We start from the raw sequence: 21266 nt of genomic DNA, 5'->3' as shown, positions 1-21266 counted from the left end.
CAGATTTCCAGGCTTCCCATCATCAGTAAATCTGGATCACCCTCAAAATACCCATCTTTGTCAAGCATCTTTGGTGATAATGCTGTGTGCCTCTTTAGAACTACGAGGCTATTGAGAGGGAAATATGTGAAAAATAAGCCTGCCCATACACAACAATAACATGGGAAAGGAACAATGTAAATGTCACACTGCCTGCGTGTGTGTGTGTGTGTGTTTGTGTGTGTGTGTGTTTGTGTGTGTGTAGGTGTGTGTGTGTGTGTGTGTGTAGGTGTTTTAAATATAAAACACTTAAAACTGTTTCCTGGATTATTTTCAACTGTTAGACCTAGTAGTGAAGCTATACTAAGCTACAATATCTGATGCTATCTATCTGTCTTTTGCTTCTTATGATAATTATTTAATTATCTATTCACTTGGGTAACAGGACTTTTTCCCCTAAATAATGCTGTTATTTTCTTTATGTTAGGCTTTACGAGTATACGCAAAATTGCATTTTTTTTACTTTTTTAGAATAAAAAAGTTAAGTTTAAAATCAATAGAAAAATGTTATTTTTTTAATTGTTCTGAAAATAATTTTTAACCAGATAATTTAATGTCGACTTTCATGTTTTATCTGAGGCTATTTAAATTTGTCATTTACCATATTCTTAAAGTCCTTTAGTTTGCCATGCAAGAAAAGTATAGCCAGGCAGCTAGAAAATGGAAAAGTCACTCACTGAAATTATATTTATAGACACAGCAACAGAACTATTACAGAGTAATTCCACAGTGATTTTTAGTCATACTGATGAGCTATAATCTGTCTATAAAGTAGTAGAGGCTATAGTTTATTGGTGTGAAGCAAAGTTAAATTTAGATGTGGTCTGTAAGAAGTTATTTCTACTCATTTTCAATCTAGAGTTCCAATCAAAGCTGCCTAATCTTTGTACTACAGGAAAGCCACTTAAATAAGTTCTACCATCTCTAAAAGGAAGCGAAATTATTCAACTTCCCTATCAAACTTTCCTTTGGAACAAGGAATTAGGCAAGAATACATTATAGGTATGATTGCGTGAAGTTTCATGCTAGAAGCTTACCTGGCCAGAGAGTTAGACTGTACAACTCTGTAACAGATGGTCTAATTTAAACTATGTATATATTTTATTTTTCCACATCGAGTATTTCTATGACATCCCATTTATCAGGTTATAAAATTTTCCATGACAACTTTTATTATTATAAATAATGAAATTGTTTATTTATACTGAATGAATCTTTGATACATTGAGAATAATGCCAGTGGGCCTACGATGTTTCCCAAGTCCTTTAATAAATATCTAAACCATATAATTGCAGGCATCACATAGGAAGACAGAAATTGTTTCGATTTGCTAAACATCTTTCAAAAGTTTTTACTCAAAACACTGCTTATTACTAGAAAGTATGTCTGTGTGTGTGTGTGTGCGTGTGTGTGTATTTTAAGAACATGGTCATTTGTAATACATAGATGTTCTGTGTGTGTGTGTGTGCGTGTGTGTGTATTTTAAGAACGTGGTCATTTGTAATACATAGATGTTCTGTGTGTGTGTGTGTGCGTGTGCGTGTATTTTAAGAACATGGTCATTTGTAATACATAGATGTTGTCTTACTAACGGCACTATTCTGCTTCTTCAAGACTATCTCAAGGCAAAGGGCAATAAATTAATCAATAAATGACAATGTTGTATCAACTTGAATTTTAAAATAAAATCAGATATTGCTACAAATTCATAATCAATTATTTCACAGTGAAATTAATCAGTTTAAGGGTTTGAGGATTGACTGACTAAAGCCAGCAATCATGTGTATCTAAAACAAAATCTGACGTGCATAACTTTACAATTATATGAAACAAATCAGCTGCAAGAAAACACTCCAGGGTGGAAAAAGTTAAAATTGCAATTACTCTTTTCAAGTTGGAATTGGGAATTGGGGAAGAGAGGAAGTTGGAGAAAAGCCAGAGTCAAAATTTTGGTGAGAACTGAAAAATAGTCGAAGGAGTGTTTTCACAAGTGTCCTTAAGGCTTTGAAAATGTCATTCCTCTTCTGGAAATCTCATGACTTTTAAAAAGTAAAAGATAAACTTTATGATCACTCTGAAATTAAGCAGAAGATTGTATTTCCCTCTTTGAACACTCAGCTCATTTTTTTCTAGACATTCCAAGGTGATTCTAAATGGCACTTTGCACTGTCATTTTAAAAGAATTTCTCAGATATTTGCTGGGCACTTTATGGAAGGAGACACTGAGGTAACGATGTTAAGCTGCATACTCATAGAGAGATAAGAAAGCAGAAGTTAAGTCAGCCTTAGAAACCAGATCTCCAGACTCCTGGGCCTTCATTCTTAAGCCACACTCTCATTTAATATATCCACTGTGGCTTTTACCGTGACAAAAAAAGTAATTGGATCCATGAATGCAGAGCTGTGGAGGGCACTATTAGCATTACACATTATCTTTCATCTCGGAATCTCACAAAGCTTTATTAAACTGTTCAAAAAGGAAGTGTTATTGTTCCCAGGTACCTCTCTCCCCCCAAAAGATAGCTCAAGTGGATTTATCAGGTGGCTAAATGCGCGTACTAAGGAGGTTAAATTTAATTCAGGAGAGGATCTTTCCCTTAGGAACACAGAAGCTTTTGTAGTGTTGGTGCTAAAATGGTTCTCTTGTCAGAGGAGTTATGTCTTATGAGATCCTCTAAGCACATTTACGAAAGGAGAGGAACTTGACCACAGAAACTGTGTTTGATACATTTGAGCAGCAAAGTAAATTTTCATTCCATGGCATGCAGTAATGGGGGAAGGTAAAAATATCTCAGATTGATCAACTCCACTAAATTATATTAATCAAAGGCTGTATTTATGAAGGCAAATTAAAGAAAAAATTAGAAATAATCTGGGTTATTTAGGGTGAAGAATATTACATTATGAATCTTTAAGGCAAATTGAAATCCAATCATTTCTTATTTAAAAAGTTTAATATGTAAATACTCTCAATTATATTTAAGACAGAAAGTAAGATGTTGGTAGTGTCTTTACTGGAATATCTATTTACAGAACTTAGGAGGAAAACTGTGTGTGTAATGGCTTCAATTATTCACTTTTATTTTGTGTGTTTTGCATAAAGAAAAACTAAGAACTGCACACTAAATTTTTATGAATACACACACACACACACACACACACACACACATATATATATACACCCACCTTTTTAAATGGGTGATGATGATAGGGGAGAGGACTATTAAAATAACTCTAAATAATACTTATTGTAGTGTCTCATTCTCATACTAATTTATTAAAATTTTAAGTCAATAATTCTCCACATTAATATATATTTTTTCAGGCTCTTTCAGAGACATTTGTACTCACGATTTGGAAAAACCAACAAGAGAAGAAAAAAGAAATTCTTATCTGAAACTTGAACTTATCAAAACTCACTTGTCTAGAAATTAGTCTGGGAATATCCAGGCACTGGAATTTCTCACTTTTTTTTTTCCTTCTCCCTCTCAACTTCAGTACTGAGACGAGAAAGTCATTTCCAAATGTCTATGTTTTGAATTTTTAAATAGACCAAATTTAGAGTCATATAAAGATATAATAATTAGCTTTCTTAATCATTTTCACCCAGAGGTACTCTTATAAAGAATAAAAACAACAGCAGCAGCAAAGCCTTTTCCTCATTCACTTGTACCAAAAAACATGAGACTGTAAAAAAAAAAAAAAAAAAAAAAAAATTACATATGAGGTACTACAAAATGGGAGGTCCACAGGCCTAATTCTCCCTCTGGATGATTTATGATGTGGGTGTAAAACATGAAGTGGGTATTTTAAAAAATAATAAAAAGAATCCTTCCTTTATCTCATTCTAAATCTGATGAATGGCTGTAAATAGGGCATGAAATTTGGGGCCAGCCACAGTTCCAATTATTCCTAATTTCCTTATACCCAAGGCATATGATTGAGTTAGAGTACCTGGTGAGTACTCCAGCTCAAAATGTTTGAGTCTCAGCATGATTCCAGTCCCTGCCTTAGTTTCTCCAGGTTCCCACTGATTGGTGTCAAGCACAGTTCCTTCACCCCCTATACAGCCCCCGTACTCCCAACTCACCACCCGCCAGGGGCTCCTGTCAGCACCCAGGAGCGTTTTCACAGCCCTCTACTGCTTACAGTTACCTCTGTAAACTGTTCTGAGGACTCCTCAGCAACATTCTGATGAAATTTGTTAGTAGCCACAGGCTAGTGGAAGAACAACATCACTCTTTTACTTTCTCCTGTCTGCCTCCTGTAGTTCTCCCTATAACCTGGTGGCTTACATCTTTCAGTCAGGCTCATTTTGTATAAAGCAGGCCCTTATGTCAGAAGCTGAGACCTCCAACAGATGGAACTGAAAACCATCCTGCTACCAGACCTTGGATCCGGAAGGTCAGTCTTGGTGCTTGTTTTTCCCAGAGTCACTGAGGCTCTTCAAGGCTGTGACACCTTACCTTTGGTGCAGTCTATCAAATAGAATTTCTACTCTCCTAAATTGTATTTCCTCCAGTGCAGATTAATTAGTGATTTACTACTGGGTTACATACCTAAAATATATTGGTTATAAAAATAATCCTACGCAAATGCCAGTCACATAAAAGTGAACCGAATGTAAAAATTAGAAACTCCCCAGGCATAGTAGCTCATGCTTGTAATCCCACACTTTGGAAGGCCAAAGTAGGAGGATTGCTTGAGCCCAGGAGTTCAAGACCAACCAGGGAAACCTAGATCCCATCTCTACAAAGAATTTAAAAATGAGCCAGGCATGTTGGCGCATGCCTGTAGTCCCAGCTACTTGGAAAGCTGAGGAGGAAGGATCCTTTGAACCCGGAAGGGATTCTTCAGTGAACCAAGATCACAGCACTGCACTCCAGCCTGAGTGACAGAGACAGTCCCAAGTTCCTGTCTCAAACAAGCAAACAACCTATAAACTAAAACATTTAAAAAATTTACTTATGACAGAAAAGCATGATTTATGAGATAGGTATCTATCAGGTATCTATCAGAGCATTAATTCCTAAAAATAGGCACATAGTTTTTTAAATAATAGAATATCATGAGAGTCATTTCCAAAAGGCATGATTCTGTGTCTTGAACATTAATTCTTTTGCTTGTAAAATTTCATTAAAAATTTATTTAACTTGTTATGTTTAAGACTTTGCCTCAAGCCAAAATAGAATCTATCATTTAAAATATTTTTCAAAAGATCTCTACTGTGTAGTATTATTTAACAGTCTGTAATGATAGTTAATACTATGAAATACATTTGGTTTCTTGGTTATTTCACTACCACCATCTACCATTATTCAAATACTGATTTAGGAAATGACAACCTCCAAAAGACGAAAATCATCCGTTTTTATTTAGAAGAAAAAGAAATGAAATTTTAATGACAGGCAATTTTAATCTTACCCATTTTAATGGGTTGTCTTCCAACCCATTAAAAATGTATCTTTCTGCATTTGTTTATTTAGGTAATCATTAATTTTTCCTTAGTGTTTTCTATTTTTAACTGCGTGAAACTTTCACAAATTTTGTCAGATTTATCTGGAAGTATTTTGTATTTTTTTTTTTTTTGCTATTATAAGTACCATTTTTTAAATTTCAATTTCATATTGTTCTTTGATCTTATATCACATGATTTTAATATTATATATTAAATTTGAATTTTGAAACCTCACTAAAATCATACATTAGCTCTTACACCTTTCTGTATGTTTCATAGTTATTTATATAGTTTATGATATTGTCTACAGATAAAACCAGCTTATTTCTTCCTATCCAATTTGGATGCCTTTTATTTATTCCTGCTTTACTACTATGAAATAAAATGTCAATATCAAGTTAACTAGAAACATTGAAAGCAGATAATCTTGCCTTTTACCTGAACTTAGGTAATCTGGAGCAATTATTGGGCTCAATGTATTTGCTTATTTTTCTGTCCATGGTTGCCTCATGTTTTTTGCCTATCTGTTTCTTGATGGTTTGTTTTTTTCTTATGGCAGGGTTAGACTAGTCCTTTTTGCTCATATAAGTCTGAAATAGTCCACACTGTCCTTTAAAATGTTTAATGTTGATGTCAGGATTTCTTCTATTCTGACTAAACATTATCTGGCTGAGGAAAGTTATCTACTTGCATAGCTTTGATTATAATTTGAATAGAAATGACTCCCACACTTATCTCTCTAACTCAAATCTCTCATTTGAATTCCAAAGGCATTTTTAACCACCAAATCTACAGCTCCACATACAAATTTCACAGACAGATCAAACTTGGCGTGTCAAAAAATGAACCCATGCTCAACCCACCACTTACTTGGTCCGTTGAATTTTGTGTCTCAACAAATGGCATCATCATCTGGAAGAAACCTGCAAGTCAGCCACGACTCTGCTTCCATCCCTAAACTCAGACTTAATCATGAAGTCCTGTTGAGTCTACCACCATAAATATATTTTAAAACCTTTACATGGTTTCTTTCCACTACCCCTCATCTCACTTCCTTTCAAAAATCCCCTGTTTGGGGTTCAACTATATCCCCAAGAAAGATATATTGCAGTCCTAATCCATAATACCTACGAATGTGACCTTATTTAGAAATAGGATATTTGCAGATGTAATCAGTTAAAATGAGATCATCAGAGTGGGCTCTATTCCATTATGACTGGGGTCCTTGTTGGAAGAGGTGAAGAGCACAGAGGCAGACACACACGGAGAAGAGAAGGTGAGGACATACAGGAAGACCACCATGATGATGGAGTGATATGACCAACAAGCAAGGAGCTCCATGGACTGCCAGCGACACCGGAAGCTAAGAGAAGGACACTGAACAGACTTTCCCCTAAAACCTTTAGAGAGAGCATGTCCTGCTGAAACCTCCATCCCAAACTGGGAGAGAATAGATTTCTGTTATTTTAAGCCACTCCATTCACATACTCTGTTGTAGCAGCCTAGGAAACAAATCCACTCCCATTTCCATCACCTTATTTCAACAAGAGCCACGTAAGCTCCTGTGTACCACCAGGTATTGTCCTTAGCCCCTTTATACGCTACTCCAGGCAGGAGTCAGAGTGGTCTCGTAAAAAAGCAACTTGGAATGTGTCATTGCCCTTCTTCAAACTTTTAGTGACTCCTTATTATTTTAAGGATGCTGTCCAGGATCTAAAACATGGTCTAAATGGACCTCAGTAATCTGCTCTCCACCCTTTTCTTTATATGCGCGCACTCACTGGAGTGTTTTCTCACTTCATCAAAGTATTCTAGTCTCCCTTGCTCCTTAGTTGTCCCGCACCCTGTTCCCTCTCCTTGGAATACTTTGTTCCCCAAACCCTCCTGCTTCATTGGGTTAACATCTGTATATTCTTCAGACGCCACTGCCTCAGAGAAACCTCTCCAGAATATCTGATAACAAAATTGCATGTCTATTTCCGGGCAGCTCTCTCACCCCGTTGACCTATATAGTATCATATGTGCACCATACAATGTGCTTATTTGCTTGATTTGTATAATGAGTAAGACGTAGTACAAAATACTCTTTGGATGCAGTATTCATGAATGCTGTCAGTTTCCAGATCTCAGTATCTACTATTTTCTTTCCTCTTTTTTCTTTTTTTTTAGAGAAGGAGTTTCGCTCTTGTCGCCCTGGCTGGAGTGCAATGGTGCGATCCCGGCTCACTGTAACCACTGCCTCTCAGGTTCAAGCAATTCTCCTGCCTCAGTCTCCCAAGTAGCTAGGATTACAGGCCACAACCAAGCCTGGATAATTTTGGTATTTTTAGTAAAGACAAGGTTTCACCATGTTGGCCCAGTTGGTCTCGAACTCCCGACTTCCAGGGATCTGCCCACTTCGGCCTCCCATAGTGCTGGGACTACAGGCATGAGTCACGGTACCTGGCCTCAGTATCGACTATTTTCATACAGCTTCTAATTCTTCATTCTCTCCCCTCTCCATTACAGGTCTACATTTCCAAACAATTCCATGGGTAACCTTAATCATCCAAACCGTAAAACCTCAGAGTATTGGATTACGATGGTCAGGAATCAGGGTAAGAGGAGAATGGAGGAAAAGGAGAGAGAACAGAGAACCCACGAAAGCCAGAAGAGGGTAGGAAATAACACAATTTTGCCAACGGATTTTGAAAATACCCGGAGTCTCACATATATGCAATTATTGCTCAATTATTTTGCACATGAACCAGATCTGTAAATGGGCTGGCTTCTGCCCTTCGTCCATTCCTCACGGTGCACTCCTCTCCTTCCTCAGACGTTTGCTATAGTTCTATACTAAGGCCATGTTCTTTATTTAAAAACGTGATCTAATTCATATAATAATATTCTGACGATGGAGCAGGAAATGATGTGATTTATCCTGTATCTTTATCAGAGCATCTGAGTTCTATGTTCTGTAAGAGACGGGACTGGCAAAAACTTTTAACATTCACTGTCTTTGGAATTTACATTTTAGAAATCATTTCTTCTCCCTGTTACCTTTTCCCTTTGTTCCTATGAAATATACCTAGATGTATTAAGGCAGAAACTCTAAAACTATTACAGGAGAAAGAAAAAAAAAAAAAAAACACAGTTTGTAAGAAAATAATCAAATGCTAGAGGAAATAAAGTAAATAATAATTACTTGAAGTAAAAACTAGAAAATTAATTAACCAGTTTTGAAAATATACTATATACTATTTTAAAATAAAAATCTTACGTAAAATAGTGAATTCCAAATACCTTCTTTTGTTTGGGCTAAACATAAAATATTTACAGTAAATTGATCATCAAAGTCCTGTTTCTATAATTGCCTGATATTATTTCAACATTTCTGATACAGCAAATGGAGTGACCGATGTCAACAGGCAACATTTAAAAAGCCATTTCTTTGAGATTTAGAATACTTTTGCCTCCCTGGGGACATGCTTTGAATCTGGCAGGAACATTAGCTGATCATGCTACTTCAATCTGACAGCTTCAGATTTTTAACAGGGGAAAAAGGCAGAACTAATGGATGTGAATAAGCTTAAAAGCATGGGAACTTATCAATCACTGTAAACAGCTGTATTTTGGGGAGCTAACAGAGGTAATTCTACAAACATAAAAAGTCAATAGATACATTTCTGGCAACTAATAATTTCAATCTGGTCTTCTTCATTTGTCCCTCCTCCAACCCCCAACCTGCCTACCTTCTTTTTTTTTTTTAAGTATAATATTCTTGTCAGCATTGATTAACATGAAAACATTCTCCTCACATGCACCATTCTGCTTTCCAGAAGGAAATAACACAGTATCTAATTTTATGAAAAGATAACTCAAAAGATGAATGAAACAAATCAAATTATTAACGTGATTATAATCGTTTTCATCTCATTCTGATTTTTATAATAGCGGACGTGTACACACAATGCTATTTATAATTGGCACATTATTGGGTAATGACTATAACTATTTATCTTTTTGTTCAACCTCAGGCACATAACATCTTACGTATATATTTCAAAGAGCTTGAAAACACAATTATCTGTTTTGCTTTACAATTATTTCAAAATGTTCCACTATTGTATTCCTCCACAGAAGCCTCTAACCCATTATTTTCCAGAACAGATTCGCTTTTGAAGAGATTACTAGTGTGACAATGTTTCAAGAAGCACAGTAAAACCCTGTTTCCTCCACTGGAAGAGTGAAAAGCATATTTAATTTTATTCTCCAGCCTTCTAAGGGATTAGGTGAGGATCAGGCCAAGTCATTAGACATTAGAATCCTATGAAGAAAATGTCCTCAATATGGAGTCTCCAAGGATACAGACTTGTTCCAAATACTGTGATGCTAATTTCTCACACTGAGAAGGTACTTTTCAATCAATATGGCTTGACCGTTTGGGGTAGAACTTGAAATGCATCAAGATTAATTTCTTTCTGTGCACAAGGCACTACATCATTTGCTAAGGATAATAGGACACACAACACAGCCATGCTCTGATGAACTGACTATTCACTGGGAGAGACAAACAGTGTGAACACACCTATTACATTACAGTGTGGTGGAGCCCGGATACTGTGGGTAGTACTCGCAAGACGGTGTGATTAACTCTGTTACTTTGTGTGTCCAGGAAATTTGTTGGTTGGAGGTAATATCTGAGCTGGGATTTTTAAATGCGTTATTTTCCTGGTAGAGAGAGTAACATTTGCATGTAAGGTGGATGTCAAGTTTAATGTCAGGTTTAATAGCACGAGGTCTGAAGCCAGCTGCCTGAATTTGAATTCTGCCTCCAAAATTATTTAGCTGTGTGACTCTGCAAAAGATACTTAACCCCAGTATTTCAGTTTCCTCATCTGAAAATTTAGGTTTAATAATTAAATTTACTTATTTCAAAGCATTCTGTGTTCACGTCAGGTTTGAATCAGCTCTGCTGGGCTTTTCTGTTAGATCATATTCTAGCAATTGTTCTGCAGACAGAGTATTTTATCTGTATTTTTAAATTTTTTTCCCCTCAAAGACACATCAGATAGCTTTCCCCAATAAGTAAAGTCATATAAACCCATTTTTTTAAAAACTTTCTCAATAAGCTGGACTTGTTTAATGTAAGCCTTACAGAATCCGTGGATAAACATCCTCAATTCTCAGGCAATTCCCACAATTCTTTACGCTTTTTCACAGTCTTTCTTTGAAACTATATCTAAATATATAGTTGTGGCAGATAGACCCTAAGGTGACCCACATAATCTTGACTTCTTGGTGGTCACACCTTTGTATAACCCCTTTCCCTTGAATGTGGGCAGAAGCTGGGACTTCTAACCAATGGAACATAGGAAAGGTGATGAGGCGTGACACCGGTGATGAGGTTACATTCTACAAGACTTGGCCAACTGAGACCAGATCTCCTTACAGGCTTGAAGCAGTCATCAGCCATGTTGGAAAAGTACTCATGGCAAGGAACTATGAGAGGCCTCTAAGGACTTCAGGCAGCATCTAGAATGAATGTGGACGTACTACTACAACCAGCAAAAAGACCAGTCATGCAACCACAAGGAATTAACTTCTACCAAAGCTGAATGGATTTGGAAGCAGACTCTTCCCAGCCAGTCCTTCTGATGAAAATGTAGTCTGGCCAACATCTTCACTGGATTCTGATGGACTCTATGCCTAAGACATGGTAATTACATTTTTACGAAGATTTGTTACACAGTGATAGAAAATAATACCACAGGTAATCAAAATCCTCTCCTCTTGTTTGGTAATATTTCATCACTAAATTATTATTGAAAGTTACACATACTGCTTTGGGAGCTATCATAATCAGTAAAACAATGGAAATTCAGAAGTCCTGTGAAGTTTTTTGAATAGTTAGTGAATTTGTGAGGGAAAATATTCAAGTATATTAATTTATCTCAAATAGTAATGACGTCTCCCTTTGCCATTGTTATTTATGGATTTATGTATCTGATACATGTAACATTACATTTTCCATCAATACTATTGATTGACCCTTCCCTACTTTTATAATTTCTAACTATAGTTTTAGGGAGAATACTAATAATTGAAGTATTACTTTTATTTTTTCTATAAATTCCTCTGGAAATATGTATTTCTTATATCCTTTCTAAGGTTATTAACAAAAAGAAAAAAATTTCTGAATTATAATTCACTTTCCTTCAAAAAATAGTAACTCAGTGTCTAGTAAGGTACAGCAAAAAGTTAAAAGGACTCATAAGTTTATTTTAAAATACGTACTCAGAAGCAAAACTGACTTTCTATTAAAAATAAAACAAGTTTTCTTATTATTGTTTTGTTTCCTTGTTTTTAGGTGATAGGATTGCATTTGCAACTATCTGGTCAGTAAGTGATAAAATGCCATTTCCATGCACCCACCTGGCCTGTGTGACTGGGAGAACCTCTCTTTTTATTAAATGTGCTTCAAGTTTTAACAACTGACTTTTGTTAGTGATATGATTAATCTGCCTGTGACTGTCAAACAACACAGATGATTTGCATATCTCACCTCAGCAAAGATAGATGCCTCATCTTGGGATGAATTTCAGTTAATTCTTCTAGAAAAAACAAATAGAAAGTAAAGAATGAAATGTCCTGTAGATATGAAATGAAGTCTTCTGCCTTAATGGAACTGCATCATTATAGATAGCTTACTTAGTACTGAGAATGTAATGTTACAAATGAGGCCATTTATTTTTACTCTGATGTATCTGAGACTCAAGTTAAATAAGTTACTTGGATTTCATTTAACCTGATAGGAATACATTCACATGCTGATAGCTCAAAATCAGCACGTTAGAGATCATGGTCAAATATCGAGTCTTCAGAAGTGACTTCCTGTGATCAAGTTCCAGTTCTATCTCTTACTTTCTCATTGTGTAATCTTGGCCAACTGTCTTAATTGCTCTTAGCTTTATAGAGTCTAAGGTGGTGTTTAAATGAAACAAAATATTCACAGTGCTTAACACAAAGCCCTCCACATATAAACCCTTGGAACATACTCATTATCATTAGTTTACAGAGAACTCTCTCCTATGTAAATTAAAGCAGATTCACTAGAATGTCTTTCTTCCTCGTATTTGTTTTTCAAATAATTAACCAAGAAAATACATTTTACAAGTTTGGACCATCAGGTTTTTGGTTTTTTTGTTTTGTTTTGTTTTGTTTTGAGTTTTTGTTTGCTTGTTTTTTCTGTTGTTAAGCAGCTTAGAAAAAGCAAGTATTCAATATGTAGGTATATTCTTAGGAAATCTTTAGGTTGATCTATGATTCCATATAAGGTTTAAGTCAACAAATTCACTTTTAACTTACAATTATCCCCCATGAAAGGAAAATATGAAATATGAATACAAGGATAATAGGCTAAATATCCAGGAATGAAATGGAGTACTGAACTCCAGATTCTCTGTCAGCGCTAGAGGAATCGGAGAGCAGTTTCATGAGCTTTTGCAGAAGAGATGTTCACATACCATACTTGGTTATCTTTGCATGAGATTTTGCAGTAATAGAGCAAATTTCTGAGATGGTTCTTTATAATTCCTTAAGATAATTTCTATTCATTCTCTTAGGAGTTTTTGTTTCCTAAAACTGGAACATTAATGGCCGATACTGGGTTTCTGAATAAACAATAATTTTTATCAGAAATATAATTATATATGTAAAAAATAAATTGGTAATTTTTTTGTGTGCATTAGCAATGGTGGAATCATAATATTGGACACACAAATATATCAGTACTTAAGAGCTATTCAATATTTCTTAAGTTTAAAATTATGCTGTCAGAGTCTATCTACCAGCTGTATGCAGTACCGATATGCATATGCACAGTTTGTACAGTTAGAATGTGTATATTATACTCAGAGATGTATATTATACTTAAACATACATATATATGTACTAGTAAACAAATATGTAAATCCTTATAATCCAAGATACAAAAAGAACATAACATACAAGCAGAGTCTTATCTATGTTGGAAGTGTTACTGGAGTACAGATTAATTCACACACAAAAATAATGCTACCTTTTAGATAAATCATAAAGTTGCCATTAAATCAAAATGTAATATTATTTGTCATATAAAATGGTTGTAAGGAGAGGTCATTCTTCCTATAATAAATATGAGATAAGCTAATAACAGAAATAATAAATGTGAGTTCAGTCTAATGTGACAGCTTCTGGATTTTTGGTAAACTTTAAGTATTGACATTGTGTAGTCTTTTAGGGAACAAAATAATATCCTTAGAACTTTAAATCTTGTGATACTGCTTCTTAATTGCTTCTGTAAGTTTAAAATATTTGGGGAAAGGAACTATAACCATATCTGTTCTTTTTATTTCTGAAGTTAATTTTATTAGCTAATACTCCACTCTTAAAATTAAATAAAAATATACAGAATTAATTTATACCAAAACTTTTGTATTTAGACTGAACATATTTAGAGTAAGAGAATGTGAATCACTTTATAATTCTGTATGACTACTCAAAAAGAAAAGGACACCCAAAATACAAGAATAGGCTGGGCATCGTGGCTTGTGCCTATAATCTCAGCATTTTGGGAGGCAGAGGAGGGTGGATCACTTGAGGTCAGGAGTTCAAGACCAGCCTGGTCAACACGGTGAAACCCTGTCTCTACTAAAAATACAAAAAATTAGCCTGGTGTGGTGTCACATGCCTGTAATCTGAGCTACTGGGGAGGCTGAGGCAGGAGAATCACTTGAACCCAGCAGGTGGAGGGTTTCAGTGAGCCAAGACCATGCCACTGTACTTCGGCCTGGGCAACAAAGCTAGAAGCTAGATCCTCTCTCTCTCTCTCTCTCCCCCTATATGTGTGTATATATATACACACACACACACACACATATATACACACATATATACATATATATGAATATGAATGTATATATATGAATAATTTAATGAGTGAATTACTTTCAAGGTGAGAGTTAACAAAGGTAATTGAAGAAAACTAATGTTGCTACATGTCATGCTTTTGCATGTAGATCCAGTTTCCATATAATCAGCATTATTAGGCAATAGATGACATATCAGAGTGCTTTTCAAGATTTGCTGAAAAAGAAATTGTAACTATAAAGATTTCATCCTCAAGAGATGTATTCCTTATGTTTCTTATATTCTTCATGTAAAATTTTCAAACAAGTCCTCAGGCTCAAATATATGACACTTTTTATTTTTAGTAATGTATAAATTTAGCAGTAAGAGTATATTAACATCATTATTCTTTATATACATGGATATAATATAATCTAAATGACAAGACCAAGCACATTTTGAAGATAAGCTAATATACTCAAAAATGTTATTCATAAAACTATTACATCTATCTATTTTAGATTTCACTCCAGGAATACAATTCCCTGTTGTCTGTTATTTCTAGGTATACACTAATTTTTATTGTAAGTCATTTATATACATAGATAAATTGTATAAATGGGCATAAAGATAAATGATTATATATAATCTTTCTTTTTTTCTCCACCTCTTCTTAATGTATATGTCAGTTTTCTCTTTATGTATATATTTTATAAATGCTAGCTCCCACCTTATTTTAGGATAGTATAATGTGTTAGTCACAGATGTAAGGAGAAGGGGTAAAGAAAAACTCTCAATATGTAACAAACCTGCACGTTGTGCACATGTACCCTAGAACTTAAAGTATAATGAAAAAAAAAAAAAAAAAAAGACTATCCAAGGATTGTTATGTAGGAAATTACAGTCATTTTCTGCTGCTGGATTTTGGTGTAACTACTAAACTTTTCTAAATCAAACTTTATTTAGTTATTTTAATCAAGATAGTAAAATTATTTATCTCATGAATCAGTAAATGAGTTAAAATCTGAAAAATATTTTGGCGCAGCCTAGTCAATAGAAAAACTCAATAAATGCTAGAGGCTGTGGCAGGATTGCTATATGCTATATATTAGGAGTTAAGAGGCACGGTGCTTAATAGATTGGATATGCTACTTTGCATTGTGCTTAGAAGGTTGACTTGTCCTGTGCAAAAATTTATATAAATATAAACCAGGTGTCTCACACTTATTCAGCCTTCAGGGGTGGGTCATGCTTCCCTTTAATGCCTAAATACCAATAGCCCATGTCCCTTTGTGTATTATGGCAGAAAATCTAGACTTTTATGGGGTTTCTCTCCCTGGGTATTTCTGAGAATCCCTATAAAATGCTAATATGTCCCACAGCTTTTTCATAGTTGCTGCTTGACCTTCAGTGAGCCAACTGATTCCAGAAGCCTGTAGCACTTTTCCACACTCAAACTTTGTGGGTTTTTTGTTCTGACTTTTGTTGAGCACATGCTGTCCCTTCCCATGGCACAGCACCACTGCTAGGCTGCATCTAGCCTTGGCCCTTACCTCCCCAAATTCAGCTAAAATCAGACTTCCACTATGCATGCCTTTAATAAAAGCTTGCAGGGCACAGAATAGAAATTCATGCAGAAAGCTTTGTATTTATGAAGTTTTCAGTGAATAATGCTGCTTTATACATAACAAGGAAACCCAAAGGCTTGCAACAACAGCCATTCCCTGCTCGTGAAACAGCTGGGAAACTTTTGGAGCACTCTGGGTATGTTGGGATGGGCTGGATGTGGCTCTAGGCTATGGCTTAGGTCTAGATTAGCTGCATGCATCTTCTTATTTGGGGACCTGTGGTGGCATGAAGAATGTTGCTCTGACAAATGGCAGAGGCACAGGAGGCCAATCCAAATCACACACGTTTACTTAGAGCCTCTGCTCATATTATGTCTGCAAAATGTCTGTTGACTGACGCAAGTCAATGGCCAAGACCAGAGCCAATGGCCAAGGAAAACGTGCAATTGACATAAATTCCTGGAGGCTCTGCAAGGTCACATGACAAAGAGGAGAAGTGTCAGTCATCCTGTTACAGGAGGAAGTAAAGACGAGCGTAGTAAGCTGGTCATCAGGTAGGACTGCTCAAAAACTTCATAAGCTAAGCACTCTCCAAAGGAGTTTCAGTAATGGTCATTTCCCCACTGCCTGCAGTTTTATTGCATTTTGTAAGAGCCAGATTCCTGGAGAAGTGCCTTTGACAGGTTTCTTACTAGAAAAAGATATGTAATGCCCAGAGAAGGGGAGAAGGGTAAATGGTTTCCTAAAAGAAATAGTCTGCCAAGATAGAATTCTACTAACAACAAGGAAAATATTTCATAATATTTAACAAATTATAAGACATGTTTTATTCCCAATTTTCTCAAACTGCCATGTTCCTGGAGGAAAAAAAAAATGATCCTTCCCTCCCTCCCTCCCCCCTTCCCTCCCCCCCCCCCCCCCCCCCCCCCCCCCCCCCCCTCCCCTCCCTTCCCTTCCCTTCCCTTCCCTTCCCTTCCCTTCCCTTCCCTTCCCTTCCCTTCCCGTTCTATGTAACCAAATAACCCATTTTGGTTTTTTCCCTCTGAACCAAAGTCACAATGAATTCCTAATCATGTATTCAAGCTGCCTCTATGGAAAAAGGTAGTATTTCCACAGGTGTGAACTGGCAGTCTTTGTTTACTTCCAGTCCTCAATATCCAAATATTGGGAGATCTAGTCTCAGCCAAGGCTCTCCAATGCAGATACTAGAGCTGCAAAAGTGTTTGCCTAATCTAAGAAACCTCAGAGGTAATTAGACAGATAGAATCTAGGAATGGTAGATGAGAACCTAATGATACATGTATGATAACTGCAGAAATTTTCCACTGGTAACTGGAAAGACTTTTGTTGCTTTTCTGGATTTCTTAAGAAATTAGTCCATCCTTAGTCCAGTTACTCCAGTGGACAGGCTACCTGCACAGAAACTTAATGGAGCCACGGGTGAAAGAATGAAGAAAGACTGCATTAGAATGGACAATTCTGCAAAGATCAGGAGACGCTGGTGAAAGATGAGATGGATGGTACTTCAAGTAAAACCTAAAGACGAGTTTATGTCATAAAAACATGTTTGCAAGTCCCCGGTTATGATCTTGGCAGCTTGGGTTTGTCGGATATGCCAATTTACATTACCCGAGGGTTTATCGCTCTTTCCACTCTCAGTGATACCTCAGCTACCTGAGATAGTCAAGACGGGAGAGTTTGACAGTAACACACTGAGTCTTAAGTCAAATTTTCGGTAAAACACAATGAAATATATACTAAACGATGCTCAACCCAGGCCAGGAAATTTAACAAATACACAAAATTGTAATAAAGTAAAGATGTTTTATTTACATTTTGCTAAATAGTTAGGAGTAGAAAGATTTGTGTTTATGCATATAGACACTGGGGACAAAGTCAGGGGTGAAAACGGCAATCATTAAGATTTTTAAAAATCAAGGTCTAAGAAATAAAAGTAACATAAAAATGAAACACTTGGTACAAATGTGATGATTATTAAAATTATTTTTAGTAAAGATTAAATTGTGTTAAGAAGAAAAGTACATTGCTCATGCAGTTATATTTTTTCTCACTCATAGCAAAAAAAAATGAAAGGAGAAGAGTGAGTCCTGATGTCATTCAGTATCAGTCAACTCAGTAAACGCCAAGCTAATTTTGCCAGAATCTGACACACTTACAGGGAAATAAGAAAATCATAGTTTTTGGACCCAAAGCACAGGAAGTGTCACAAGACTTGTTCTTAAACCCTCCTGCATGTGTGTGGTTCAGATCTACCTGAGACTCAGCTCTGGAGGAAGGTAGCCGGGTACCAAAACAGAGATATAGACCAATGGAACAGAACGGAGTCCTCAGAAATAATGCCACACATCTACAACCATCTGATCTTTGACAAACCTGACAAAAACAAGAAATGGGGAAAGGATTCCCTATTTAATAAATGGTGCTGGGAAAATTGGCTAGCCATAAGTAGAAAGCTGAAACTGGATCCTTTCCTTACTCCTTATACGAAGATTAATTCAAGATGGATTAGAGACTTAAATGTTAGACCTAATACCATAAAAACCCTAGAAGAAAATTTAGGTAGTACCATTCAGGACATAGGCATGGGCAAGGACTTCATGTCTAAAACACCAAAAGCAACGGCAGCAAAAGCCAAAATTGACAAATGGGATCAACTTAAACTAAAGAGCTTCTGCACAGCAAAAGAAACTACCATCAGAGTGAACAGGCAACCTACAGAATGGGAGAAAATTTTTGCAATCTACTCATCTGACAAAGGGCTAATTTCCAGAATCTACAAAGAACTCAAACAAATATACAAGAAAAAACAAACAACCCCATCAAAAAGTGGGGAAAGGATATGAACAGACATTTCTCAAAAGAAGACATTCATACAGCCAACAGACACATGAAAAAATGCTCATCATCACTCGCCATCAGAGAAATGCAAATCAAAACCATAATGAGATACCATCTCACACCAGTTAGAATGGCAATCATTAAAAAAATCAGGAAACAACAGATGCTGGAGAGGATGTGGAGAAATAGGAACACTTTTACACTGTTGGTGGGATTGTAAACTAGTTCAACCATTATGGAAAACAGTATGGCAATTCCTCAAGGATCTAGAACTAGATGTACCATATGACCCAGCCATCCCACTACTGGGTATATACCCAAAGGATTATAAATTATGCTACTACAAAGACACATGCACACGTATGTTTATTGCGGCACTATTCACAACAGCAAAGACTTGGAATCAACCCAAATGTCCATCAGTGACAGACTGGATTAAGAAAATGTGGCACATATACACCATGGAATACTATGCAGCCATAAAAAACGATGAGTTTGCGTCCTTTGTAGGGACATGGATGCAGCTGGAAACCATCATTCTTAGCAAACTATCACAAGAAGAGAAAACCAAACACCGCATGTTCTCACTCATAGGTGGGAACTGAACAATGAGCTCACTTGGACTCGGGAAGAGGAACATCATACACTGGGGCCTATCATGGGGAGGGGGGAGGGGGGAGGGATTGCATTGGGGAGTTATACCTGATATAAATGATGAATTGATGGGTGCTGACGAGTTGATGGGTGCAGCACACCAACATGGCACATGTATACATATGTAACAAACCTGCACGTTATGCACATGTACCCTAGAACTTAAAGTATAATAAAAAAAAAAAGAAAGAAAGAAAGAAAGAAAAGGCAGAGGCTCTGTAGGAGGCAGTGGTCTCTGAAGGATTCTGCATATGACACTCAGAAGGAGAAACAGTAAAGGAAATCACATATCATTGATTTCACAAAGGCGGCACAGGTCAACGTCAGAGAAAGGTACAGTTGAATTGAGGGAAAATCATGGTCTGAGCAAGCAAGAAAAAGTGAGAATGGGCAGTGAGGGAAAATCCAAGAGTTCCTGCGTAGGGAAAAAAAATCCATTTTGTTCTACTGTCTCCAAAGACATCTTCTTCAAAACTAATATTCACTTGTATAATAGGCCAGATGTTCTCCTTTGACTATATTAGTGGGACACTCTAATGGCTGATGAGAGAAATAGGTACACGGCTGAGTCCAAGTTGAAGAAACACGTGGTTTCTTGGGAAACTTCCGTGGAAGGGGCTGCTCGGTGGAGCCAAGCCAATAACAAGGTAACTTGGTGAAAATCAACAGTTAGTTGTGCCTGATCTCGTGAAAAAATAAAATTACATAAAACAACAAAAAGGCATAAAACAAATTTTAAGACACAGAAGTGAAGAGGTTGTTTTCCCGTTAATTTTCAAGGGGATAAGTAAAGTGTATTTCTAGATAACAGAATCCAGACTTTTCCAGTCACCTGCAGAGAATGTGCTACATTCCTCTCCTTACAGAGGCAGTGCCAGCCCAGCTGTGTGCGATCTGACGCTTGCACAGCGATGGACATGTAATTTAGATCAGACAGGACCGATGAGAGCTTTCACTTGTGTGCAAGAGCGGTCTTCTCCAAACTGTGGCACTGTACTTTAAATTACTATTCTCCCTTGTTTGTCAAAATATCCATGTTTGACAAATGTGTTCTTTGGTCATTTTCACTTCTTGTTCCACACTCTTACTTTTATGGTTATGTACTCTCTCTCTCTTTTCAAGTTTTTGATTAGGTTGGTGCAAAAGTAATTAGTTGGTACAATAACTTTTACACCAACCTAATAGTTTCTTAAGTGGACTTGTCAAGATGTTTTCTGTATCTCTTTCCCCATTTCTATACGATTTCACATTAAAGTTGGTCTCGAATGACCCTCCTCTTTGTAATCATGTTGGTTTTTTCTCTCCTACTCTAGCTAATATTCCTAAGAAAGAATATCAGTTTTCACAGTTGATCACCCGTTGACTGTGGGTGAAGGGCCCCTGCATTGTCCATTGTGATATCCCATGGCAAATTTTAAACGTGACAATTTTATTCAAAACCAGGAGAATAATCTTTGTTTTATTTGTATGAAAATACGATAAATGTAGGTGATGCTGTACTTCAGAAACTTCATGTTTTTTTTTTTATTTGTTTTTTCCATAGATGGGATGTGATAGCACATCTCTCTGCATGGTGATTCATTTCTTACCTTTAAATTCCATATGACAGAAAATATTCTTGTTATAGATCAGCTAGGGCCAGGGACGTTCTCAAGTGTGACATTTAGTGCCCACAGTGTGTGGGCACACTTAACAGTTCTTTCCCAAAATTTCATACAGTTTCTTATAATCGTATTAAACATGCTTTCTCATATAAATGTCTAAATTAAAATGAATCTACAATCAAACTCAATTACAAAGAAGAGAATTAGTAAGTAGG

At 36.3% G+C, this 21266-nt stretch overlaps 1 protein-coding gene across 1 annotated transcript in view; it reads left to right on the top strand.

Annotated features, from left to right (window-relative positions):
* DAOA (D-amino acid oxidase activator) overlaps window positions 1–21266 on the top strand; it is a gene marked incomplete at its 5' end in the record, with an annotated part of 37635 nt that overhangs the window by 5862 nt on the left and 10507 nt on the right. The window contains 3 exon segments of the mRNA XM_023217737.1: window positions 10932–10981; window positions 10984–11090; window positions 19972–20094. Coding sequence (XP_023073505.1) covers window positions 10932–10981; window positions 10984–11090; window positions 19972–20094 — 280 coding nt within the window.

The sequence above is a fragment of the Piliocolobus tephrosceles genome, chromosome X (genome assembly GCF_002776525.5).
Source record: "Piliocolobus tephrosceles isolate RC106 chromosome X, ASM277652v3, whole genome shotgun sequence".
Taxonomy (NCBI): Eukaryota; Metazoa; Chordata; class Mammalia; order Primates; family Cercopithecidae; genus Piliocolobus; species Piliocolobus tephrosceles.
Note: the sequence above shows the minus strand (reverse complement) of the source record. Positions and strands in the feature narration are given on the sequence as shown.